At 38.5% G+C, this 26,673-nt stretch overlaps 1 protein-coding gene across 1 annotated transcript; it reads right to left on the reverse strand.

The window, feature by feature from the left end:
• Positions 1-6,579: 6,579 nt before the first annotated feature.
• On the reverse strand, positions 6,580-26,538 carry Sox100B (SRY-box transcription factor 100B). Its single transcript, XM_018018951.2, has 3 exons — positions 25,673-26,538; positions 10,583-10,729; positions 6,580-9,605 (listed from the first exon to the last, which is right to left on the reverse strand). Exons 1-3 carry the CDS (start codon positions 25,858-25,860, stop codon positions 8,348-8,350), a joined length of 1,593 nt encoding a protein of 530 aa, XP_017874440.2. The 5' UTR covers positions 25,861-26,538; the 3' UTR covers positions 6,580-8,347.
• Between the last annotated feature and the right edge of the window lie 135 nt (positions 26,539-26,673).

The raw sequence follows: 26,673 nt of genomic DNA on the forward strand, positions 1-26,673 counted from the left end.
AACCCCGGGCTGCCCGGCGACGCTGCCTAGCTCCCTTGTCATGCCGTCAGCTAAGAGGACAGCGGTCGCAGCCAGGGAAAGGATCTCCGGGTTACAGGTATAATCACAAAGGAGTTTGCTCGCCTTTGTTCGCCGAGTTACATAGCATATTTATATGCACAATATTTGTAAAGATGGCGAGATTTTTTTTTTTATTGTCGGCTCTCGTTTGCCTTTTATTCAACTTAAAAAAATCGCTTTTCGAATCATCCTTTGAAATACGCATAAATTCTCATATTGAATATGCTTGACTCGTGTTTGACTCATTTCTGCCTTTCAGTTACTAAATAGAAATGTGAAAGAGCTGAGATTGCATGGAACATACATCACCCTATATTGCATACTGGGAATCCGTTTATGCAATCTTTCCAAGCTTTTAAATACTTTAACAGATTTTTATTTGCATAGCATCAGCAGCTGTTCGCTCCAGTCTGACAGGGAGCAAGTCGGTGCCCAGCTGCAACATAGTGAAAGCTCCCATTGTCGGAGCTGCCACGGACGTGGAAAGCATATAAAAAACCGCGCAAACAGGCGAAAAGCGTGCATGACAGGCAGCTGGCAGCGGGTTGAGTCGAGTCGAGTCGAGTCGAAAGTAAAGTAGATGGAGCGGAAAATATTGCAATTTTAAAATGCAAGCAAAGTCCATTAAAAAAGAAGAGGAAGTGGGCTCAACGGTGAGCAAAGGCCGGCCCGACGTGCTGCATGCCAATCAGGCCAATTTACTGGCCAAAATTGGGCTGCAGTCTATGCCACGCTTTATGTGCAACTGATGTCGACAGCCATTAGCTAATTAAGCGCTCAAGGTGTCTCGCACACACACACACAATAAAGAGAGACAAAAGCAGAACGTAAACAGCAGAAGCAACGAAAAGGAAAAACAAAACAAAAATGTATTATAGTATGAAAGGAAAAAAATAAAAATAAAACTACTTTAGGAATGCAAAAAACTTGAGGCATACACTTAACACCTGGCTGGCGTTGAATATGAGAAGATGTTAAGAACTATTTGAGAAAAAAAAAAACCGTGAAAGTGTGCATTAAATATGCATTGTGCAGCAATTTAATAAACTCAGCTTCAATTTAACTTTGCGCAAAGTTCTGGGCTGCTGTTGGCGGCGTCTGGTCTGAAATAACTCTGCATTTGATTCTCTCGCCAAATAATTTCAACTTTACTTTCATCTTTTATATGTGGTAAATAGAGCATAAACGTGTTTAAAGTTAAATAAATGTATGGCAACTGGAAATAAACTGAAAGTTCTCAATGAGTCTTGCGCTTAGCTCAATCTCCCATGAATGCTTATTCCAGAATATATTTTGTTTTTCACTCTTAATCCTTAATTATAACTAACTAGGCAAATGCATCAACATATTTTGAGTCTCATCTAGAGCTTCATTCAATTTGATAAATCTTAAGTTCATGCTGGAGTATGAAAAGTAATTAGTTGCGGTTTTCATTAAATTGATGTCGTCTTAAGTTCCAACGAGTTAATTAAAAATCTAGCTGACTCTTGACAATGGCCCCGAGGCAGAGCGAAACCGCAGAGTGTTTATGTTTATAAATGAGAATATTATAGAAATGATGAATGTGTCAGCAAAATTCACAATTCACACAACTCGCACAATGCAGACAAATGAATAAGGCATGAAGAAAGCTGAATAAGAGAAAGTAATGCAGTCGAGGACGGATGGAGACGCTTAAGCAGCCGTTGCTAGGAACCCTTCAGTCAATACACAGTAGGCCTTACGCTTCTACTAGGCAATTATTTTTTATTATTTTTTTTTTTTTTTTCATTGACATTGTGAATCTGATTAGAGCCTGTTTTGTTAACCTACTAACTCGCCTACAAGCTGTGGCTCCTTGCCCTCGTAGTGTCTACACCTCTGCCTCAGATGTCAACATTGTCGAGTAAGCAATTTGTATACCCAGCAAATGGGGGCATATATGCGGTAGCTGAAGCTTGTAACGGGATTTGTGGATAATACTTTTCAATTAATTTTGTCTTAAGATCTCCTTAGAAATATAATACACATATTACTTATACATATACTTATAAGGAAACTTTATATAATATATGCAATATATATAGGGTATCTTATAGTATGCTTTCCTCTTGACTATCGAATGCAAACGTGCTTCAGAGTTCAGTTCCAGGAGAAGTTAACCCCAGCCATTACAGTCAAAAGTTACTCAATGTTCATTGACAAGCCCATACACACGCACACGCACACATACAGACACACCCACAGAGTTGTGCGTGCCTTAGTTTAGTTGCCAGATAATTGAAACAAGCTGGCTGCAAAATGTCTGTCGTGCCAGCTGCATCCTTGCAGGATAAAAGGATAAAAAAAAGGGAAGCGTAATCAGAGATGATAAAGGTGCAAGCAAAGCTATGTAATAATTACTGTTGCTCGTGCTAGTCATTAAATACAATTAAATAAAATTATTGCACGCGCATTGATATTATTTAATGTTTAATTTATTGACTTTGTGCATTATTAATATAAAGCTTTTACCGCTCATTTTATCTCTTGTCATTATTAATTACAAATAATTTGTACCCTGTGCTAATTAGCTTGACATTTAAGGGCTGTTTGTGCAGCTGGCACCTGGGGTCAAAAGTAAGCTCATTCACACACACACGCACACACACAGAGTCCGAACTGTAAATTGAATATGTGATTTTTCCGACTTCTCCGTGTTGTGGTTGCTTCTTCATCGCATACGCATGCATTAAACATTATGCAATTTCCGGCAGCGAGAAGAACTTTTTAATTGGCACGCACTCATTAAAATTACCACCTGCCTGCGAAAAAATAATCGCAGTTATGTTAAGCAAAGATATATATTCAACTCGTTTAAGGCAGTGCGTTAATGAGAAAAATATCGTACATACAGCACTTGATCAATTTTCATTTCATGCCTTTAACTTGAAAATAAAAAATAAAAAATTTTTAAAAATATTACATATTATTTATAACTATATAATATAAACCAGTTCTTTAAAAATTAGATAAAATCATTTTTCACACACATTGTCCTCATTTCTCACTTGACAACTTCGAAAAATTCGCAAAGTATCAGTTAGCTGAGTCAAGAATGCCATTAAGTGTGTTCAAAAACCTATTAAGCCAATAGCTTAATGTCAGCTAAAAGCTATTCAGAAGCGAGCAAAAATAGTTGAAAGCATATTTTAGCTCACTTTATTTACTTTGCATACGCGTGGCACATTGTTGGGCGACATTTTATGGCATTCACCGCATGATAACAAAAAATTATTGATAAATAATATCAATTTGAGTCATGGCAACGGACGCAGCCACACACACACACACACTCTGTTTTATGATGTGGATGCATGGATAAATGTGGATGCTTTGACACTGACTGATGCTGATTGATGGCACTTGTACTAACTTGACTAAGCTGCCAATCAGCTGGCCCTTAAGCACTTACCGCACGCTTATCGACTCTTTTGTCTATCTAAAATTCTAACGATTTTTATTTTCATTGGTTCACTTTTTTTTTTTTTTTTTTTTTTTTTTTTTTGTATATATATTTTAAGCGCTGAATCTGTACAATGCAAGTTTAGTACCTTAACAACACAATTCGAATTTTTATATAACACCTAACCTTCTGATGTATTCAGGAGGACTTACAAATATATATTTACAAGTATCCCTAAACGACTTATCTCATATTTTTGGCAAAACCCAAGCGTTTTAATCGCCTTAGTGGTCTCGCAGGAAGCAATCTTCTCGCTAGTCTGCTCCGGTGTCTAGCCAGTCTGTCACTATATCGACTAGTGTGTCTCCCAATCTGTTCCTCCACAGTAAACAGTTTCAGATCTCGATGTAGAGTTGAGCCGCGCACATACCATGGGCAGTTTGTAATTTGCCGCAATACACGATTTTGCAGGACCTGTATGCGTTTATAGTTTGATTTTGCGCATATTCCCCAAATCTGCACACCGTAGAGCCAAATTGGGGCTATACAGTGGACATAAACCGCTCTCTTAGCTCTGAGTGACATGGTGCTGCGTCTGTTGAGCAGCCACCGCAGTTGTTGCATGCGTTGCCCACATCATTGGTTCACTGGAAACAGTATCATGCTATAAGGGTGCCTCATACTTTATAGCACTTGATTGTGTTTGTTTCTTTTCTTTTTTGTTTGTATATATATTTTAAGCGCTGAATCTGTACAATGCCAGTTTAGTACCTTAACAACACAATTAGAATTTTTATATAACACCTAACCTTCTGATGTATTCTCTTCTGTTTTTTACTGTTTTAAATGTGAAATACGTTCACTCTAGAAATTTTAATTTGGCCGCCTGAAAGTATGCTACACTTTTGTTCAGATATTACTTTGATAATCTAGAGCATTTTGTTGGCTTTATTACACGCAATTACGCAACTTTGCTACACATTTTTCACTTATTATTACATAATGAGCTCCGCATAGGGTCCGAGCGCACATTAAATATCATTTGGGCCGCTGCCTAAAATTGAACTGAAATTTAAATTTACAAAAATTTGCAAGTCCCCAACAATTTCTCTTTCGCCACAGTTGCTTTCTGCCATTTCCCTTTACAGTTATAGTCAAATATATATAAATATATATGTATATATATATATATATATATATATATACATCTGAATGCTGGACTGTGTTTTGAGCATCGCAGCGGGCGTATATAATATGTAAACTTCGAATATACTTCATAACGAATTGTTAATACTCTCAAGAGGAACTCTATGCTAGAAAATGATTTCAAATTATATTATTAAGCTTCTAATACGTCATATAATCACAACACTAAAATATTTAATTATTAATTTTTTAATTTTAAATATTTTATTTAAGTTTTTTATTATTATTTTATTTGTAAATGTATATTTGCTTTAATCCTAACTATTTATTAAGGTCTTACGACTTTATCCACATGATCCTTGGCAACAGCATCGCAAAGCTAAGCCAAATTTTCAATTTGACTGGTACCAAGGCGACGTCTCTGCCGCTGTGGCTTTTACATTACATTTAACTTTTCTCGCCTTATATTTTATTCAAATGTTTTTGCCGCAGATAAGTTGCTGCTGCTTGAGTGCCTGACATTTCCCACTTGGCTGCCGTGAAAATGCTAAAGAAAAGCAGAGCCAGACGGATAGGGTGGACAAAAGAAAGAAGGAGGCAGAGAATGAGACAGACGGAGATGGACAGAGAGAGAGAGAGGGAGGGAGAGTGTGAGATTGAATTGCAGGCTGTGCGAAAAGCCAAGCAAGACCGGATTGTAGCATTATCAAAAGCGTCCCAGCGCGCACTCATTGTCCACGCCGACGACTTGACACGCAGCCTCGTTCGACTCTCTGCTCTGCTGTGCTCTGCTCATTTCATTGAAAATGCCATGCCTTGCTATTTATGGGTCAAGGAAGATGTAGTATGCCCTCTTCCAAGCCAGCTCAATGACCATTAGGCGGATCTTCTAGTCCCAATTTGGAAACATTTCTCGTTTTTGCTTCCCTCGCTCCAGGGCCAGGTGAGCCGCCTAAGCTGCTGGTCAGCATAATGAGCGAATTAAATTCGCAGCGAACTTTAAGTGAATTTAAAAAAGCAGAACTTTTGTGGTACCCCCCGGCTGGGGTCATTAATTGAGTTACAAAGCACAAGGTACACAAAATTTCATTACGTATACGACCCGGTTTATGACCAGGCCGAAATTGGTGGCAAAGCTAAACGAAAGCCTGACAAGAGTTCACCATAAACGTCATTAGTTTTAATAACATTTACGCCAAAGTAAACTCTGTCACACCAACACACACACACACACACACACACATACAATATATATATTATACCCAAGCCCACCCAAAGTCTCGCTGTCCGGGCATAAATTAATCCGAACAAATCATTTGTTGACTTGCGCCGCACTTTAATCGAGATTTAGCGCTTTCTAATTACTTGATATAAACAACTTTTAAAGCGATTTTTTTAAATTAGCTTAAATTAGTCTTGCCAATGTTGCTTAATTATTGTAAAATCAGCCAACTCTCTGGAAATCATTTAAATAAATATTCTGCATAAATTATGCGAGCAAATAAATGGCCAAGTGCCCGGAAACGTGTTAATTTGGCTAAGCGCACAAATACGTGTACGGCTCTTAACTTTCTAAAATGTGCGCAGATGTACAAATATATACATTGCATGAGCATGATTTCTTTTTTGAAACGAACAAACTATTTCAGCTAGGGTAGCTTAAAAAAATATATTATATATATATATATTAATAGATTTTATTTATATATAAAGAAATCATAATTCGATTTTATAGTATATGTATTTATGGTATATATATATTTTATAATTTTCTAATAATCTCGGAATATATTTAAATTTTCCCAAGGACAATACCCCTTTTACAATACTAACAATAAATTTCATCTGAATTTGATTGTGTTATCTATCTATAACTGTATTAATATTTATTTATTTATTATTTATATTATTATATTTATTATATATTATTTCACATGAAATCATTTTCACTCATTATCCTATCAAAAGCTGCTCTGGTGTTTCCTAATAAATTAAAATTAAAATATAAAATAAATAAACAATAAATTAAAATTAAAATATAAAATAAATAAACAAATTATCCCAAGAGTGAATCTTCTCAAATATATATGGTTATATCAGAAATGTTGAATGATTTTCTGGCTCTTCATATTCTCTCTCTTTTCTTTCATTCTCTCTCTTTCTGTCTACAACTAACAATAAGTAATCACTTATTTTCTTGTATAAAAATAAATTTAAAAAAAAAAAAATAAATTTAAATTCTAAATTTAAAATTCTAAATTCATGAATCCTGAACAGTGATAAAAGTTTTCATTTCAGTTTTTCTTTGAATTTCAATTACACCATTTGTTGTAGCTATTCTAGGGTATTCAAGCTTTATTACCTTAATTGTTGTTGTGATTTTATTTTATTTAGCTCTCGGCCATTTTGTGCTATGGCCATTTTGGCCATTGGTGCGGCACGGTTTGGCCTGCTAATTCGCATTTTCATTTGTTTTCTCGCCCTGTTTGCGCTTCAATTAACAACAACTTGTTACATGCGCAAATTGCACTAAGCTCTCAACAAAAACAGAAACAGAAATAAATAAATAAATAAATAAACGCGAAGCAAAAATAAGAAAACAGAAGAAACGAAAATATATTAACATTTATGTATATACATACATATACATGAGTATACCCATATATGTACATATATAACTGTGTACATCGGTAAAGCTGCGTAAGGTTTTCATTTTTGTTGGACTGTGCAAAGGAGAGGTGAAATAAATACGCAGGTAAATGGCCCATTTGCTGGGTGGGTGCTAATTTCAGAGGAATTTCGAATTTATGAAATTTACAGGCCTACAAATACACGCACACACACACACGCACACACACGCAGACATCGAGTACTTGTGGGAAACAATTGAAATACAGAGACTTAGACTAAATTCAATTACTAAAGACCTTTAAAATTATTGATATTTTATTAAAGTAATTTTTAAATAGCTTACACACATTTATTCACATGTAATAGCAGTTAAGAGCTAATGTCAATTAACAATAAATACAGCTAATTTGATTAAAAAGGCAACTAAGGCTCACAGGGCGTATGAGTGATAAATATAACAAAATCCATATTCTAATTATAATAGGCATTCACTTGAATTGATTTAGGGTGAAGCAAGTTAGTGTATTTCGTTAGGCTTATTGGCCAACGCCAAGTTGGTATACTCTTAGACTAAGTCCCTAGCTATAACTCTTAAGATCAAGCAACTATTGTACTAAAAGCGAATGCACATCTTTTGCTCGGAGTGCGTTCATGAATTTGCGATTGAATAAATAAAGATTTATGCTCGCATGCAGCATCTGAATGTCACTCGAATGAAAGCCAAGCAATCGATTCAATAATAATAAACTTATCGATTACCCCCCCATCCCCCGCCCAATTTGGCTAACGAAAATGGTAAGCAATGCCATATTCATATAAGCAATGCTGTTGCTCCGCAACTGTCATGGCACAATGGTATCCAATTTGCAAGTGGGGAATGCTCGTAAATAGTGCTATGAATGTCGAGCATCGTTTGTGCATTCATCAATGTTGGCTATTGGAGGTTGCATCTACAATTTGGCCATAAACGAGAATCGCTGCGATTAGCTTAAATTGCACAACATGCTCGGGCGATTGCACACACAATAAAGCAATAAACGAAAGCCATGGACTGCTCCCGTAAAGGTCAGCAGCAAATGAAGTGGCTTAGGGATTCACATAAGTGCCCCAAAGATGTTGCTGCTGCTGCTGCTGCGACAGCTGCTGCTGTTGCTCATGTTGCTGCTGGTGCTGCTGCTGCTGTTGCTGTTGCTGCGGGGTTTCAGGCACATAGTGAGCATAGCCAATATTATTAGTCTGGGCCTGCGCTGGGTAGCTGCCCATGTGGTCGTAGTACGCGCTCGGGGAGGCCAGGCACTCGACGGGCTGGGAGCTGGCGCTGGAGCAGGCCGAAGACAGCGAGGCGGATGAGTTAAGCGGCGGCGAGTGAGCGGCCACAGCGGCGGGCGCGGTTGGCATATGCTGTTGCGTTAGGGGCAGCATTTGATCCATAAGATACTGGTCCATTTCCTTGGGATCAATGTCGACTGCCGCCGGCTTGCCCAAGTAATTTAGCGCTCCATTGGCGTGTGACGCTGATGCCGCCGCGGCAGCTGGAAAGCTGCTACCGTTGTAGCCGTAGCTGGTGTAGCTGCCACGCGTGCCATAGCCATACGCGCTGATGTTCTCCAGAAAGTCCATCTCCTGCACACCGCCCACGCCTACGCCCACTCCCACGCCCACTCCGTTTCCGTTCTGTGCTGTGTAGTTCAGCTCGCCCAGCGCAATATATTCTCGACCCGCGTCCAGCAGCACGCCGTAGTCGTTGTTGTTGTTGCCGCCGCCGCCGCCGCCGCTCGGCTCGCTCAGCTGCCGGAGCAGCAGACTGTTGCCCGTCGTCGGCTTGGCCACGCCCGTGTAGGGCGTGGCTGGCGGAGTCAGCGATGACATCGAGCTGGCCGTCGAGCACGGCGAGTCGAGCAGCCCGCGCTCCGTTTCGCTGCCCATCGAGAGGCCCTGCTCCAGCAGGCTGGCCGCGCAGGCGCTGTTCAGCGACTTCATGAATGCCTCATTGCTGAAGACGTCGCTGGTGCTGGTGGCGGTGCTGCCATTGCTGCCGTTGCTGGTGGTGCACAGAGTGGAGCTGGCGCAGTTGTTGTTGTTGGCTTTGCTCGTGCGGCGCTGCGGTGGTTGGCCGCCGGAGCTGCGACGCGCTGTAGCCGAAGTTGCTGTTGCTGTTGCTGCTGTTGTTGTTGCTGGCGTGGCAGCAACTGTTGCTGCCGTGCTAGCTGCCTCCGACTGTGGCATGAGGCGAGCCTTTTTGCGACGCGGCTGATATTTGTAGTCGGGATGCTCCTGTTTGTGCGTCATGCGCAGCTTCTCGGCGAATTCCATGAACGGCTTCTTATCGCTATCCTTCAGATTTCTGCGAAAGAAAGAGACAAAGAGAGAGAGAGAGAGAAAGAGTGAGAGAGAGAGAGAGTGAGTGAGATGTAGTACGCAATCAGCGCTTTAATTTATGGCCACTTCCAGTCAAATGCTCGTTTATTTATTGGTCTACAAATTGGCCGCCGAGTGACAAGCCGTGCGGCCTTCTAATTAACTCAAGGCGGATGCTTTGCTTGCTCTGCACCCTTATCAGCGCATTCTCGACATTTCGAGGCGCTTATCGCGCACCCGCTGAACTGTGAGATTTTAATTTCCAAACCGATTTGTTCTTACAAACAATGTGAAGACGGCGCCGACATCTATCACACACACACACACACATAGTTCAAAATATATGTATATACAAACTGTCGCATTTAATTGCAGCTGAAGTGCGAATAGAAAAAGACTGTGAGCTGACCACAGGGCGCTACCTAAGATATGAATATAAGGCAGAGTTCAAAAGGCGATTTTATTTATTATTTTAGCTGTCTATACTTTAGACTTTTCATATATAATTTCCATCTATTTCGCATGGCAAAAATTAATTTGGGCAAATAGGAATTCTGTAGAGTTTAAAATTTACAAGAAGAACTAATGAGTATAGCCATGACTAGGCAATGAATTCTGTAGAAGCATTTCTGTTTGTTAAATTATACAGCATGATCTTTGATCTAAGCCTGAGCTAAGCTGTATATGATTCAGGGTATACATCATTGCCTTTAGTATTATTGACTCCTAGAAACTTAATGATGGCATGAGGCCTCCCACGTTCTCTTTGATAGAGTGTTCAGCCCAATCCATAAATAGTTTGTAATCGCTTCAAGCGATAGTCAATACTCAAGATATTTAACACTCTAGATAATTAAATTTGCTACTTTCATAAATAGAAAATTCATCTGAGTTTCGTATTTGAAAGATTTCTCTAATATTATTCTACGATCTATCTATAGACCCCATCCCACTTATACTTACTTCCACAGCTTGCCCAGTGACTTGCTCAGCTCCGAGTTTTGCAGATGTGGATATTGCTTGGACATGACGCGACGTGCTGCTTGGGCCCAGACCATGAAGGCGTTCATAGGTCGCTTGATGTGCTCCTTTTTGCGATCGGAGGGTGCTCTGGAAAGGTTAAGGCAACAGCAAAGTGAAATGAGATTAAATGGCATATTTTATGCAAGTTTCTGTTTTGGCAAGTGCAAATGCTTCACAGCCTTTACTTGACATTAATTACACGAGAAACAAACAGCGACAACAATAATAAAAACAACAACAACAACAAATGAGGAACAACAAAAAATTGCTCTGGCAAAGTGTTTTCCGTTGGTGGCGGTTGCTGCCGTTGGCGATGGGAAATTCGCGAATTATGTCAAACTATAAATTGCAATTAAAACTTTTATTTGTCAGGGGCAAGAAAGAGAAGCTGCGCCCGAGGCTAACAAACTTCTGGATTGCAGCAAAAACTTTGTATTGACTCAAATAAAAAAGACAACAACAAAAATACAGGAAACAACAAGATTGTCGGGAGTACTAGACTAGGTAATACCCAAATGCAAAGAGGGATAGATATGATAGATGTCACATGCAGTCATTAAGCCCGACTTTGAATGTAGAGCGTATTCATCCATGTCAAAGAGATCGATCGCAGCAGTTGAGTTCCACTTTCTTTATTCCGTGCTGCTCAAAACCTATATACCTCTTGCTCTGCCTGAAGCACATGAAAAGCAACAACAATAGCAGCAGCAACCTGCATAGGGAACCGCAAGATTGCAACGAATGGCTGCTGGGAGCCACAGTAATGCCAAAAGGCTTAACTAGAAATGAATCACCTATATATAGTATATGGTATATAGTATATAGTAGCTATTGTACATAGTATATAGTAGCTAGCAAAATATAAATGCAATTTACTGCCAAAGCTTTGTATTATTATCTAGCGTCTACAGAAATCTATTCAAGTTGTAAGCCATTTACAAAGGGGAATTGAAATCAAATTCTATGGCAACAGTCGAAATGTGCAATTGGCTGTCATTTCGCTTGATGGCCAACATGACCCACATCGCTTGGGCAAGAAACTACAATTTGCTGGCCTTTCGTATCATTCGGGCAGCATAACAAGAAAATTAAGAAATATGTGGCGCACCACACAAATTCTCTCTGCATATTTTTCCTTCTCTCTGTCTCTCTTGTTATCTATCTTTCTTTGTCCCTTTCTCTCTCTCTCTCTCTCTCTCTCTCTCTCTTTATTTTTCTGTATCTTTGCTTTGACAAACTCAAATGACAGTGACAATAGCTGCAAAGCTTAACTCATCTTGAGCAAATCAAGCTTTACTATATACCTATATATTCTGCATTATGTGTATGTGGTTACTGGAAAAAAGTGTATATATATATACACCCATCTAGGAGATTATATTATGATTATAATAAGACTTTATAAAAGTTAGTAACAAATTTCCTAAGTAAACGTTTTCTAAATTTATGTTTATTCAATTTCTCTTTATCCTAAATGTGATAATCTCGAGATATTACTTTTGTGCCTTATAAATATATTTGTTTTTATTTATTGTAAATTCAAATAAGTTGCAAAAGTAATAATTAAGAGTATCAAAATTTAATATAAATAAAAAGTTCACTATATAAAATACAATATAATCAAACTATATTCACTCAAACAGTTAGATTTTATGTATATATGTATACTCATTTAGTATTTGAGAGTATTTAAATCTCGAAAAATTTAAACGTGTTTAATCGCAGTATTACATAATATATTTCAAAGTAATTAAATCTCGAAAAACGTAAACATTTTTTTAACGAATTATTTTATATTACAGCTTAAGCAAACTGCAAGAGAAGTTAAAATGTTTTCAATATTTGATATAATTTATTTTTTTTTTTTTTTGTATCTTTAAAAAACATGATTTTTTGTTAACAATTTTATTCATACAAAGCACAACAAATATTAAAATGATTATTTAAGTGCCCAAAATATGTTGAGAAATTTCAGGTTTTAGCTACAAACTTTTTTTCCCACAAAGAAATATAAATTACACCTAAAACCAAGCAAAGCGCCAAAATTTCCCAAAAATTAAAAAAAAAAAAAAAAAAAAAAATCGAAATAGTTTTTGCTTTGGCAAGACTCACCTAACTGTTAACATACTTCAACATTCTTTGGCTTATATTAGAAAAACTATCTTTATAACTGTATTCTACAATTATATCTACATATTGTACAATAGTACAGATTTTAATACTGCACAGATTAATATTGTGCAAAATATATCATCATACTCCACACTAATACTAAAGTATCTGCTAGTCTGTCAGCCACCACATGTGTAAACCACATTGTGATTTAGCGTGTTAGGCAAAAAAAAAAAAAAAAAAAAAAAAAAAAAAAAAAAAAAGAGAGAGTGAGAAAGAGAGAGAAATAAAATAAAAATAAAAGATACTTTCCGAAACAAATTCAATCAAAGACATAGGCGTGACAGGTGGGCGTTGGATACAGGCTGTCTCTGCACGGATTACTTTTATAGAGAGTATGCTCGTTTCATGTATATTGAATTATTTATCCTAAATAAACATGAGCCGGCAACAGATTTTACTAGCTGAGGCAATGAATTTCGATTGTCGTTGCCCTCAGCTAAAACAGAGTGTGCGTGTGTGCATGTGTGTGTGCGTGTGCTATGTCCACACAGGTGCAAATTTGTGCCTCGGCCAGCAGGATTCTTGGCTTTAATCAAAGCAATTCAATGAATAAACAGAGCACGAAGTAAAAATCCAAGTCAGAAATAGTCCGAACCAAGTGGTAAATAAACATTATTTTAACTAACTGCAAGTTGGCAGCATTTCATATAATTTATGTGGCTGTTTACTGTACTGTTAACTGTAAATAAACTACCTGACTTTGTAGCTTTGTGTAGAAGTAAAACAACAATTGCTTAATTTAAGTCAATTTTATTTACTTTAAAAGTAAAATGATTGAGCAATGTTGATAAATATTGTGAGGAATTTGTGATTTACATTAAAGAATGTTAAATTTAAATAATTTTTAGTTTTCTTAGAATATATAAATGTCATAAGGCTTAATGAAAATGGGTTCATCTTGGTTCTTGGCAATTAATATTAATTATTATTTAATGAAGTAAGACAAAAACATTTTTCAAAAAAACAAATTTTTCAAAACATCGTATAATATTTATATTTTTATATATATTTAAAATTTATTGCAATTTTATTGCTTTAAAAATTTTTCAAAATTTCGTTTCAACTTTTGGGCATAGAAATTTAGCTTTAAATCAGCTTCAAGCAAAACAAAAAAGAGTTGAGTAACTGTTGCTGAGGTGGAGAGCAACAGTGTCTCTGAATATGTGTGCGCGTGTATCTGTGTATGTAAGAGTTTATATAAGTATGTGTGCTTAGGGCTGCTCACATCCTCTCTGCCATGCTGTTGCGCAGTGCCTGGGCTTAATTACAACAACTCGAGCTCGAGTTGGAGCTTATTAAGCGATTAAAAACGCGCGCAGACCGGAGGCCAAATGGCGGTTCAGTTGGACAGCCAGAGAAGCGAGAGGGCGAACGAGCGAGAGGGAGATGGCAAGCGGGAAGCTGCTTATCTGTAGCTGGTATCGTCGCGCCTCCCCTTCCATATACAGGCCCACCTTCCCCTTGCAAACCGTCAAAAATGACGCACAGCACAACAAGTGTAAATGTGTGTGTGTGTGTGTGTGTGTGTGTGTGTGTGTGTGTGTGTATGCATGTGTGTATATATATATATGTGTGTGTGTGTATTGCCAGCTCTCACGCTTGACAGCACGCTAATCAGAATCAAGTGATGTTCGTTTTGCAGCAAAAGTTGCTCCCAACGCCAGTTCCGAGCACTTGGCAACTCGAGCACGTCTTCATTATTATGCTCTTGTTGTTGTTGTTGTTGTTGTTGTTGTTGTTGTTGTTGTGGTCGTTCTTGTTGTTGTCGTTATTGTTGTTGCATTTGGAGATGCGCAAATCTCATTAAGTGATATCTTCAAGTGGCCCGTTAGCTGCGCGCTGCATATGAGAAATGAGCAATTTTGTTGCTGTTGTTGTTGTTGTTGCACATGCCAAAGTTGTTGTTGCTGCATCATTTTATCAGCAATGGACCATTTGCAGCTTTTGTTATTAAAATACACACACACACACACACACGAACGCACGCACACATAAACACAAGCAAATTGAACAAAATTATTCAGGCCCAAATATTTACACGCTGTAAATACAACAAATTTCCATTTTCCACTCTGTTTTTTATACCCTGAACCCATTGAAGATGGGAAATCAGGGTATAATGGTTTTGTTAAAAGTATGTAACAGGCAGAAGGAGGCGTGGCAGACCCCACAAAGTATATATATTCTTGATCAGGGCGACGAGCTGAGTCGATTTGGCCCTGTCCGTCTGTCTGTCCGTCCGTCCGTCCGTCCGTCCGTCCGTCCGTCCGTCCGTATGTATGAACGCGTCGATTTCAGAAGATATAAGAGCTAGAGACTTCAAATTTTTTTTAGAATGTCCGTAATTACAGCGCGCATATCAAGTTTATCATTAAAAATCGATAACTCATCTCGATATTTTTTTATCGATAAAAAACCTTATCGAAAACCAGTTATAAAATTATATCTTCTACACCCTTAATGCTAGAGTCTCCAAATTTTTAATGTATGCTTATATGCAATTTATACAATTTCGGTTTTTGTTAAAATTTACCCCCCACCCTTAAATTCACCCCCTCACCTTCACTTTTGTAAAAAGCGTATTTCAAATACTAGAGACTTGGGCTTTGGAATATACACACATATTCACCATATGATTACGCTCTAAAAGTTTCATTAAGATCGTATGTCTACAAAAGAAATTATTCGACAAATAAATTCTCATAATATTGCCCACACTGCAGCGCAGCCCAAGCGCAGTCGCTGCTTACTGCGCAGTTAGCAGAGCGCAGGCTTATGCGTGAGAGTGGATGCATGTGTATGTATGTGTGCATAAAAGAAGTGCAGAATGATTAGAATATCAGCTTGGAGGGTTCAGGGTATCTCCTAGTCGAGCAGTCTCGACTGGAGCTTTCTTACTTGTTTTTTTTTACACTCATCAATTTGTAGGCGAGCGTTAAGGAAAAGTATAAAAACACATTCGACTACAAATGCAGCCAATTAGCAACGTCTCACAGCGATTTTCACAAGCTCAACAAATATGAATTGTAGCCAACAGATACAAAACACAGAAGAAGAAGAAAAATGCGTGTCAACAAATTGCAGTCGACGGCGACAGCTACAGCGACGCCAACGCCGCTGCCGACGGCCAACTGCCAACTGCAGTTGCTTGTGTTTGCTTAGGCAGCGCTGCTCATCAATTTCCCACGCAGCCAGCGCCGCATTTTACGACACTTTTATTTTGTCGGAATATTTCTCACTTTTTTTTTTTTTTTTTTGTTAAACACTTTTGCGCCACATTCAAATGCCGAACGGATGCTGGGCCCCTCTCGCGCAATCCCCAGCTGCCCCCCGCTCTGCCCCCAGCTCTGCCGCCATCTCTCTATTTGCTCGCTTTTATTTCGCTCGAAAACGAAAACAGTCGAAAAATATCAAGGTGGTCAAACATTGCGAGCTACTGATAAGCCGATAAGGCAATAGTTGAACAGTTGCAGGACGGCTCATCTGCCTACCCTGCCACACAAACACCAGCAAACACACACACACACACACACACACACACACACACACACACACACACACACACGCACATGCAGAGCTACCGTGAGAGTTGCAAGCGAGAGGCGCATTTGAAGTTTACTCAGCTTTTGTTGTGACAAGAGGCGGGCAACAAAAGCAGCCGCAGCCGCAGTCGCAGCCGCATTCAAGGTCTCCTGCTGCTGCTGCTGCTGTTTGTGATCCGACTGTGGTCTCGCTTCTTGCTATTGACATTGAATGGCATTCTAAGAATAATGTCGTCATCTTTGGGGCAGGTTGCGGCAGGAATGGCAGGCGCAACAGCTGAAAGGAGCAACAGCCGTAACAACAACAATAACAGCAGCAGCAACAGCCTCAGTAGCAAATTCCTAAAATACCCCAACAACAAAAACGGAAAATTCATCTAGAGTTTTCCTGAAATCATGTGCCTAAAAATTCTTTCATTGCATTTGCATATTTCAGCAGAATTCAATTAAAATGAAAATTTGGAATTCCCATGCATACAAATTAAAAATAAATATCAAATTCTAATAACGCAATTAAAATATCACAGGTAATAATATTTTGCCAAGATATTTTCTTAAGAAAATTTTAATTGACAACTAGGAGTAAAATCCCATATATAAATGGTCATCTGCAATTTTCCACATCATTGGAAAATATATAAAAACATTTCCTTCATGCTGCACTTTTCGTTTGTTTTCTGTGTTTGTCAACTGGCAAGCGAACCTTGAACTTTCCATATCATTAGCTTGGCATCCAATATTTTCAGCCTTATGCGTAATTCGAAAAGCTTTTACTTTTCATATGAAGCATGGCGCGCGTCTTTCCCCCCACATCTCTGCCAGCTCGCCTCGTCCTGGCACACACTTGAAGGCCCGCTTTTTCGCTGCTTGTTTTTCAATTTCCAAGTCAATTTATTTTTACAGCCAGTCGTCGACGACGCACTTGAGCCGCGACAAGAGCAGCCCAAGAGGATGCGACCATCAGTGACCAGGGCACGCATAGAATACACTTTCAATGGGGGTCGGGTCACAGCAGGAGATGGATGAGAGGGGCGGGGGATTGGAGACGACTGGACGGCTGGACGGCTGGACGGCTGGACGGGGGCTTAAGCACTCTCGGTCTGCCACTCACAACTACGCAATGAAGAGCGACACTTTGAGTGCCCGAGCTCGTAGCGAAACCGAAGCAAACTTGTTAAATGCTCTACCTGTTGTTGTTGTTGTTGTTGTTGCTGTTGCTTTCAATTATTTGAAGGAGTACACACCATCGATGATATGCGATATGGCTTGATATGTCTCTGACATTGCTGTTTGCCTTTCAAAATGTCCCGCTGCCTAAATAACACTAAGCAACACAGGCCGACTTTCGATTGGGAACTGATATATGACACTAATGATAATGTTTATGGTATGCTAATGTTAATGTTCATGTTAATGGCAAGCATAATGTTAAGGCTAATGCAAATGTTAATAGCAAAAATTAGGTTAATGATAAAGTCAATGTTTTTGATAGAATAATAATGATAATCTCAAAACTAAAGAAAGAAATAATAATAATTGCAATGGTAATGACAATGACAATAATAATAATCATGACGATAATATATATAATAGTAATAATAATAACAAAAAAATACAAATTAATAATAATAGATAATAATAATAATAATAATAATAATAATAATAATAATAATAATAATAATAATAATAATAATAATAATAATACAAATTAATAATAATAAATAATAATAATATTTGAGACAATAAATAATATATATAAAATGAATTACAATTAAATTAATTTTATATTTTATTTTCATTACATTTCTCACTTAAGTCACATGCCTTGTAACACAGTGTTACACATACACAAAGCTTTTGGTTAGTCTATATCGAGTCGGAAATTGCTTAAATTGAACTTTGCTGTGCAGTTTCGTCGCCCAAAATACTTGAAACCACGTCGTGTTGGCACTTCAGCAGCATACGTCCGTGTCCTCTAGAAATGCGACATGGCCAATATTAGATGCCAGTTGAATGGCGTTTAGCCTCACACACACACACACACACGCACACACACACTCATGCAGAACATCAGACGCACATTCCTTACCCGTTCCAACTGTCAATTTGTTTGGATTTGAGGACTTGCCTTTTCGGTGCAGAATAGGCGCTCCAGTTTTGCTGCTTAAACTTTTTCGTGTTAAGCATTTTATGAAATGCTAAAAAACAAATAAAACACACATATGTAGATATTATCTCTGTGGGTGTGTGTGTGTGTATGCGAGATGAGCCGCTTGTCAACTCGATATTCCACTTCATTTCCCGCTGTGCAGCGGCTGGCCTTACATTGAAATCCCAGCAATCAGTGTGTGGATGGGCGTTTATTGCCCGCACCCAGAGCCCATTGTCACGCACCTGTGCCGCCTGGCCCCAGGCACCTGGTCATAAAACCGCCAGCAGAGCCATCGGCGGCCATTTTGGCAAGCGACCCACGCGGCGAGCAAAAACCAAACAACATGACAAAGTGTTTGTGGTGCGAGTAGATGTAAGGATGTGCACGTCTATGGGTGTGTGTGTGTGAGTGGTTTGGAGCAACGACTGGGGCAACGTTTTGTAAATTTACTTGCAAACAATTTGGGTACCTGAAAGCTCGCCAAAACTGAAGAGCCAAAACAGCGGGGAGCCCTGGCTGCCAGACCGAGTGAATGTGGGCTCCAAAAGTTTAGGCAGGGCTGTTGCGGTTATGAGCACCGCAAAGAAGCTAAGCAACGGCCAACAGCAACAGACCAGAACAGCACCACCCACACCACCCATACCACTCGAACCACTCATACCAGTCACAGCACCCGCATCCAGCAGCAGCAGCAACAGCACCTACAACAGCCACAAAATCAATATTTATCTTGTAAGCCGTACGTGTGTCTGGCCGGCGCTATTGTTGTTGTCCGAATGGATAGCGAGTAGGGTCCTGGCAGCGGGAGTTCCCTATCGGCAGCGCCAGGACCCAATACACACACACTCAAACACCCAAAACACTGGAGGCAAATTGCCAAAGAATGCCATGAAAATCGAGTGCAGAGCTATTTAACCAGCTGTTGTACTATTATTTATACGATTCAAAACGAATTTTCATTTCATTTTTTGCTCGTCTACAAAATGAAGTCAGCTTAGTTTTGGCAATTGGAAAAAGTTAACCAAAAGCAACAAATATGTTGCTATACTTTTTGCTATGTCAGCTATGAATCTAACCGAAAAAATAGAATTTTTGGCTGCAAAACAAAGTTTTCATCAAATTGAAAAAGCCAAAATGAAATGAAAAATGTTGTATATTCTAGGAACTTTGAAGAGAACATAGAACTCAAAAAAGTTTGTTTGCAGTCTTATATGAAGTCAAGAATAAAAGTCTGCTCTAAATGCTAAAAATAAATAAAATAAATCAAAAAAATCTCTATTCTGCTCAGGATACTCCCTTAGCAATTAGTCTCTCCCGAGAGCATAAAATTCTATAAATTTTCATATCCAATTTCCCATCACATGCTTAAACGTCTCGCTAGCCCAAACTTTCCCAAGCTTCTGCGGCCAACTAAAGAGTTCTATTAAAATCTGGTCTCATGTGAACAACAATTTTGACGTGATATGTGTCAATGTTCGGTGGATTGATTGGACGCGCTGGTCACGCCCAATGCGAGTCTGAAGTGTTGGTTTAGGCGAGATCCGTATGTTGTGCATGTAAATTGACTGGGCGGCTAAGCGCACCCCAGAAATAAAGAAGTAAGAACAAGAAAAAGAAAAGAAACTTAGTCCGCCCTGGATGATATCAGTGCCTGGAGCGAACACCCCACCTGGTGGTAGTTGCAGGCTTTGATAACTCAACGAAGCCAGATAAGCAATAAATTATTTATAACGTCGTCGCCGAAGCATAGCCGAAGTCCTCTTATCTAATCGCCGTGTAAATACACTTAGAGAAGCGCATAAAAAAATGAAGAAATTAAAGCTATTCCCTCAAAAAGGGGTTCAAATGGCTGCAAATGGGGTGCCTGGGGTGATATGCGATATGATATAAGTATATATTTATACATATAAATACATACATATATGTATTTAAAGACCACGGAAAGCGACTATAAACTTATGTCCACGGGGACAGGGTCTGCGGTAGGGGTCAGGGTAGAGGCAGGGCACGCGAAATTGCGACTTGCGACTCGCGTTGATAAAGGCAAGCGCCAATCATCGAGTTCCTCAAGTGTTTGTCACAATTATTTCTAATATTATTATTATTTTGCTGATATTTTATTTATTTTCGTAATATGTTTAGGTTCCAGGCGCATTTTGTCTGCATGATTCACGCGCTGAAATTTTGGACACACGAATTTGCGGTTTTCGTTTTTGAGGTGTTATAAAAGTTAAGTTGAGTTGAGTGGAGGCGGCGCCAGAGATCACATCTGAGTCTATTAATAACGATATTATTTTATCGACCAGTTTGCCGTTTTATAACACTTGTATTTCAGGTTTGCTATTTATATAGCAAGCCTTTGATATTTAAATTCATATCTTTACTATGAAAAGTAGTAAAATTTTAGGCAATTAAAATAGTCAAAAGAAAAAATTTTTTTGATTTATTTTTATAGATTTCAAATATTTTATAGATTTAAAAAAGCCAATACTAGAGCTAAAATAAAATAGCTAAAAATTTAGGCTGTAAACATATTTCTTGTTAATAAAAAAATATTAATTTTTTAGTATATTTTTTATTAATTTTTTTGTATATATATTGTTTTCAATTTTTAAAAAAGATTTTTGTATATGTCTTTTTTAATTTTTTTAATTTTTTTGTTTTATTTTTATTATTATTATTATTATTATTTTTTTTTTTTTTTTTTTTTTTTTTTTTTTTTTTTTTTTTTTTTTTTTTTGTTAATGAGATTGGAATAAATCTTCGTTTGATAAAAGAAAAATAATTCATCCACACTCTATAACTTTTTATAGTAATACCTTTTCTAAATTGATGTTGGTGAAACTTGGCATAGTTCTTAGTTTAATAAAAAAAATAAAAAATAAAAAAAATAAAAAAAAATATTTCATTACAACATTATTTAGCAATACCTTTTAAAAATACAATCTATATAATAAGACCTTCTATAGCTTATACAATATATGTTAACATCCTCTTTCAATTAAAAGCCCTATATTATCGCTTTATAAGCCATATAGCTAGATCTCCTATCACATAAAAGCCATGCAGTAAGACCTTCTATATCTGATATCCCATGTCTGATATCCTATAGAATTTCCTCAACAATCTTACAGACAAGTATTTGCTACCTCAAACACATAATTCCCGCATAAGTAAATAGCAGAGCTGAGCCCTTCCCCTGCCCAGGCCCTATGTGACCCTGTGCATGGGCTTTTTAAAGCGACTTTAAGCAAGAGCAAGCAGGCATAGATAAACAAAGTCTAGTGTATGTAAACGTTGGTGGGCCCACGAAGGGTTGCCTCTGGGTCTCGTTGGTCTAGCTGGAGGGGGCCAGGCGGCTGCGGGTTGGAGTCTAAGCATAGCCGTTACGTAGCGCAGATAAAGGCAACGGGCTGCCCGCCTCCTCGTCATATCCTTGTGCAAACACACACGTGTTCTTGACAGCGATTGCGCTTTTGCAACAATAAACACAACACGTAGTCCAAGGATGTTGCTTGTTTGCGACCAGCTGAGCGCACGTTGCTGATAACAGAGCAAAACTACAGTAGACCATCGCTATGTTGACATTTCGCTAATTAAGACCAAGCAGGCGGCGCTAAAGCAACTTCGATGCATTGAATAATCTACTGGTAATCATTAATATCCGATCTGCTTCCACTCTCATCCAACTAATCCCCATGATTTGCCCATGGCACTCGCCCGCTATCCACCCCGACGAGAGCGTAGTGTGGCAGCTAATCATATGAGTCGCCCGCCGAACCACAGCCGCGATAAATGCTCGGCAAATAGTCAAAGCGCGCTGCTGGCACTGCTGGCGCTGCTGTTGACCGTTACACAGGAGCACACAGCAGCACAGGGATCAGAGCGAGAAGGCCGCCAGGCCATTCTCACGACTCTGGCGCCCTGGCGCCAGCGAGTTGCCTCGTTGCACTTGCCCACATCTGCCATGCAGTGGCAAATGACAACTCCGACTGTCGCGAACGATGTGTTTCCACTGGATTTGGCATTATTTTCACACACGTATACACCTGTACCGCCCCCTCTGGCTGTCGTCTGGGCAGCTTGTTAGCAGTTAACATCTTTATGGTAAAAACATATTTATTCGCTTTTTATGCCTGAATTGATTTGTCGTCTTCATTTCGAACGTATTTCGTCTGCTCCCCCGTTTTCACTGTATTTTCTATACCAACTGAACCCTATAGATATATATATATATATATATGTGCGTGTATGTGTGATATACGAGAGCTACTACCATGTGTTAAGATGTGTAAATTCAGTTCACATATTTACATATGCCAGCGTATTCCCAAACGTTTCGTTTCTTCTTTTACACTTTTTGCTTTTGCGGTTCGCCAAGTTTGTTTATCCATTTAAATAAAAAGAAACAAAAAATGGTGAAAAAAACAGACACAACAACAACAAAAGAAACAACAACCGCAAGCTCATAAAATTGTGCTAATCAGCGACAAGAAGAGCGCCACGCTTAGTCATTCATAAATGCTTCGATTCCCGGTTATCCACATCACGAGATTTCTACGATGGAAATTTAAGGCTGTCTCCAGGGACAGATGAACGAGGACGGCTATGCTTACAGCTGTAAATGTGAATATATAGGAGTTGAATTCTTTTCAAATACTTTTTGTAATTGTCAATTTTCCTCCGATCTCAGTTCTTAAATACTCTAGGTAGTTCACGCCAAAGTATTCTTTAAAAAAAAAAAAAAATATAATAATATTAAAAGAGAGAAAATTAATGAATTTTTTGAAATTCTCATGCTGCCTTATATATCATCATCATAGTGAAGTTTTCACGTTCTGTTATAATATTAACTATTTTCAATTTTATTTTCCATACCATTTTTTCTTTCAGACTCTATTGTATTCTTATTAAAATAATATAAAACAAGTAAGAAAGCTCTAGTCGAGACTGCTCGACTACGAGATCCCCTGAACCCTTGGAGCAATAGATATTTCAATAATTTTTCGCGTCTTTCAGCTTACAGAAGAAACACGCACACACACACACAGACAGGCACGTACGCACACACAGGCACACATACACACACACGCATACAGACACACATACACAAACACACACGCATACTCACACAAACGCATACACACACACACATACACACACATACACAAACACATACACACACAAGCACCCACGTATAAACACGCATGGGCTGCAGTGTGCGCTTACTATGAGAACTTAATTGTTTAATAACTTTTTTTATGGACGTACGATCTTCATGAAACTTTCAGATTATGATTATAACATGAATATGCATGTAATTGCCAAAGCACAAGTCTCTAGTATTTGAAATACGCTTTTTACAAAAGTGTGGGTGAGGGGGTGAATTTAAGGGTGGGGGGTAAATTTTAACAAAAACCGAAATTGTATAAATTGCATATAAGCATACATTAAAAATTTGGACACTCTAGCAATAAAGGTGTAGAAGATATAATTTTATAACTGGTTTTCGATAAGGTTTTTTATCGATAAAAAAAGATCGGGATGAGTTATCGATTTTTAATGATAAACTTGATATGCGCGCTGTAATTACGGACATTCTAAAAGAAATTTGAAGTCTCTAGCTCTTATATCTTCTGAAATCGACGCGTTCATACATACGGACAGACGGACAGACGGACAGACGGACAGACGGACGGACGGACAGACGGACAGACGGACAGACAGACGGACAGGGCTAAATCAACTCAGCTCGTCGCCCTGATCAAGAATATATATACTTTGTGGGGTCTGCCACGCCTCCTTCTCCCTGTTACATACATTTCAACAAAACCATTATACCCTGATTTCCCATTGAAAATGGGTTCAGGGTATAAATAGGGCTACTATACCCTCAGTAAGTATTAAAAAATAATGTTTATAAAAGTTTACAAAACACAATTGCTAAAAATAAATATTTAGCATAACGCACCTCGAATTTAATTGTTAATTCACTTGTGAATATTTTACTCAATTTGGCAGTAACTAAATTTTTTGTGTAGGCCACAAGCCTCATATTATTTAGAAAAAAAGTACTATAGAATATGAAGTTTTATATTTGAAAGAGAAATCAATTATTATAGCATACATTAATTCGCTATACTCGTAAATGCCTACAGATATAGATAAGCCGTTAATTTACTTGAAAATTTTGTTAGCTACTGAAAATATTTTATTAAAAATAATAAAGAAATAGCAAAGATAAACTATACATAAGGAAAAATCCTCCGGTCCAGATATTCGAAAGGGAACTAATGTTAAAGACACGCTGAAGCTTTAGATTTATTGAAAAATCCAGATATCTGCAAAAACTAGTTGCTTTTATGTTATGTTATATAGGACATATCTTTGTTGACATTAGCCATAAAATTACTTTTGTTGAAAGTTTTAACCCGTGCACACAAGAACCATATACTATCTAAAATACTCTTTAATCTAAAAATACCATAGATTATAGTATATCCGATTCTAAATTAAGAGATTAGGTTGCAAAAGCTTTTATATACATACACGATATATTTTATAGAAGTATGAACTTAGTCATCCAAATTAGAAAGTATTATTAAGTATTTTGTTAAGTAAAAGGATTTTTAAGCCTGCTGTAGCAAATGATAAATGATGTTGATACCGATCTTTTCACTGACTGCAATATAAAAACTACATTCAATTCATTGTTAGCAGAAGCAGACAGACTGTCATTATAGCTATATCGATTATCTTATCAAATTTGCCAAAGTGACCATTTTGAGGAAGTTGGACTTGCTATAGATTATAAGTATGCTATAAGACATAAACTCAAAAGAGTCAAGAAACTACTTGTTGATCCAAAGGGTGAACGAAAATATAAGTAATCTATATCAATAAAGACCTATACCACGTTTATCTATCATAGAAAGAATTTGTCTATTTCTAATTTTAAATCAAGAATGTGAAAATCAAATTTCTAACGACTGGAAATCTGGAATCTAAGCAGCAAGAATTGCACTGAAAATATTTTATGAATCATAGAAATCAAGAATCAATAATCTTGTATGGTACATATCATTATCGAAGTTTGTATGAATATCACAAATTCAGGAATCATCTCAAGTTTGGTAAATTCCCTTAACATCTTCAACTTACTTGGCAGAGGCTTGGACTAGATTCCAATCGTATCCCTCCAGGACCTTCATGACGGCGCTGGTGATGCGCTCATCCTCCTTGCGTCCGCCTTGGCCGGCGGCGCGTTTCTGCTCGGCCTTCAGTGCATAGTTGGCCAGGACTAAAGTCTCCACGGGCTTGGCGCGTTCCGTATTCGTATTGGCGCTCATTTCGCTCAACAGAGTTTGCCGACGGCTGCGCGGCTTTTTGTCAAAGATACAGTTACAGTTATGGATACAGATATAGATACAGATACAGCTGCTCGGATCACTCAGAGACTTGGATAGACACCCACACGGCTGGCGAGGCGACGCGACGCGACTGACAAGCAAACTGCGACTGATCTGCGCCTGTTGACTGCTCGGCTCTCGGCAGTGTGTGTGTGTGTTTACATCGTCGGCTTGGCTCGGCTCGGTTGGGCTCGGCGATCGGAGATAAGCTCAAGACGCCGTTGGTTGGCTACTCGTCCGTCCGTCCGTTCGTCTGCCCCGGCTGACGATCCGCGGCGGGGGCGCGCACATAAAAATCGCGGTACGCGTGTAAACATTAACATGTTCATGTGAAATTAGGTGGCCCCAACCCCACAGATCCACCGAGACAGTTGCAAGAAACAAGACAGCCAGATGGAGAGAGAGAGAGAAGGGGAAGAGAGAGAGGGAGTGAGAGAGCGAGAGAGTGGGAAGATACGTACTGAAATTAGTAGACACTTTACAACCACATGTGGATTTATGACACCTCGACAAAGAGCGAGCCCGATGGAGCAGACAGGGCGACGGGGTTGCCCACTTGTTGCAGCTGTATTTGCGGCAGCTCGGCGATAAGAGCCACAAAACTGTTCGACATGGATAAAGGATCGTTAAAAAAAGGATGGGAGAAACCCTAAGAACGGGTAGCCCTGAGAAAATAATATTTAGTGAATGAAAATCTTGAATATGTAATTAAGATATTCAATTAGAAGTTATTGGGTATTAATTAATTCATGT

This window comes from Drosophila arizonae, chromosome 2 (genome assembly GCF_054131065.1).
Source record: "Drosophila arizonae isolate 15081-1271.41 chromosome 2, UAZ_ARI_1.0, whole genome shotgun sequence".
NCBI lineage: Eukaryota > Metazoa > Arthropoda > Insecta > Diptera > Drosophilidae > Drosophila > Drosophila arizonae.

Coding starts and splice junctions, on each gene's coding strand:
- Sox100B (XM_018018951.2), bottom strand. CDS start 25,860: ATGAGCGCCAATACGAATACGGAACGCGCCAAGCCCGTGGAGACTTTA. Junction 10,730..25,672: donor CTAGTCCAAGCCTCTGCCAA/GTAAGTTGAAGA, acceptor TAACCTTTCCAG/AGCACCCTCCGATCGCAAAA. Junction 9,606..10,582: donor TCACTGGGCAAGCTGTGGAA/GTAAGTATAAGT, acceptor TTTCTTTCGCAG/AAATCTGAAGGATAGCGATA.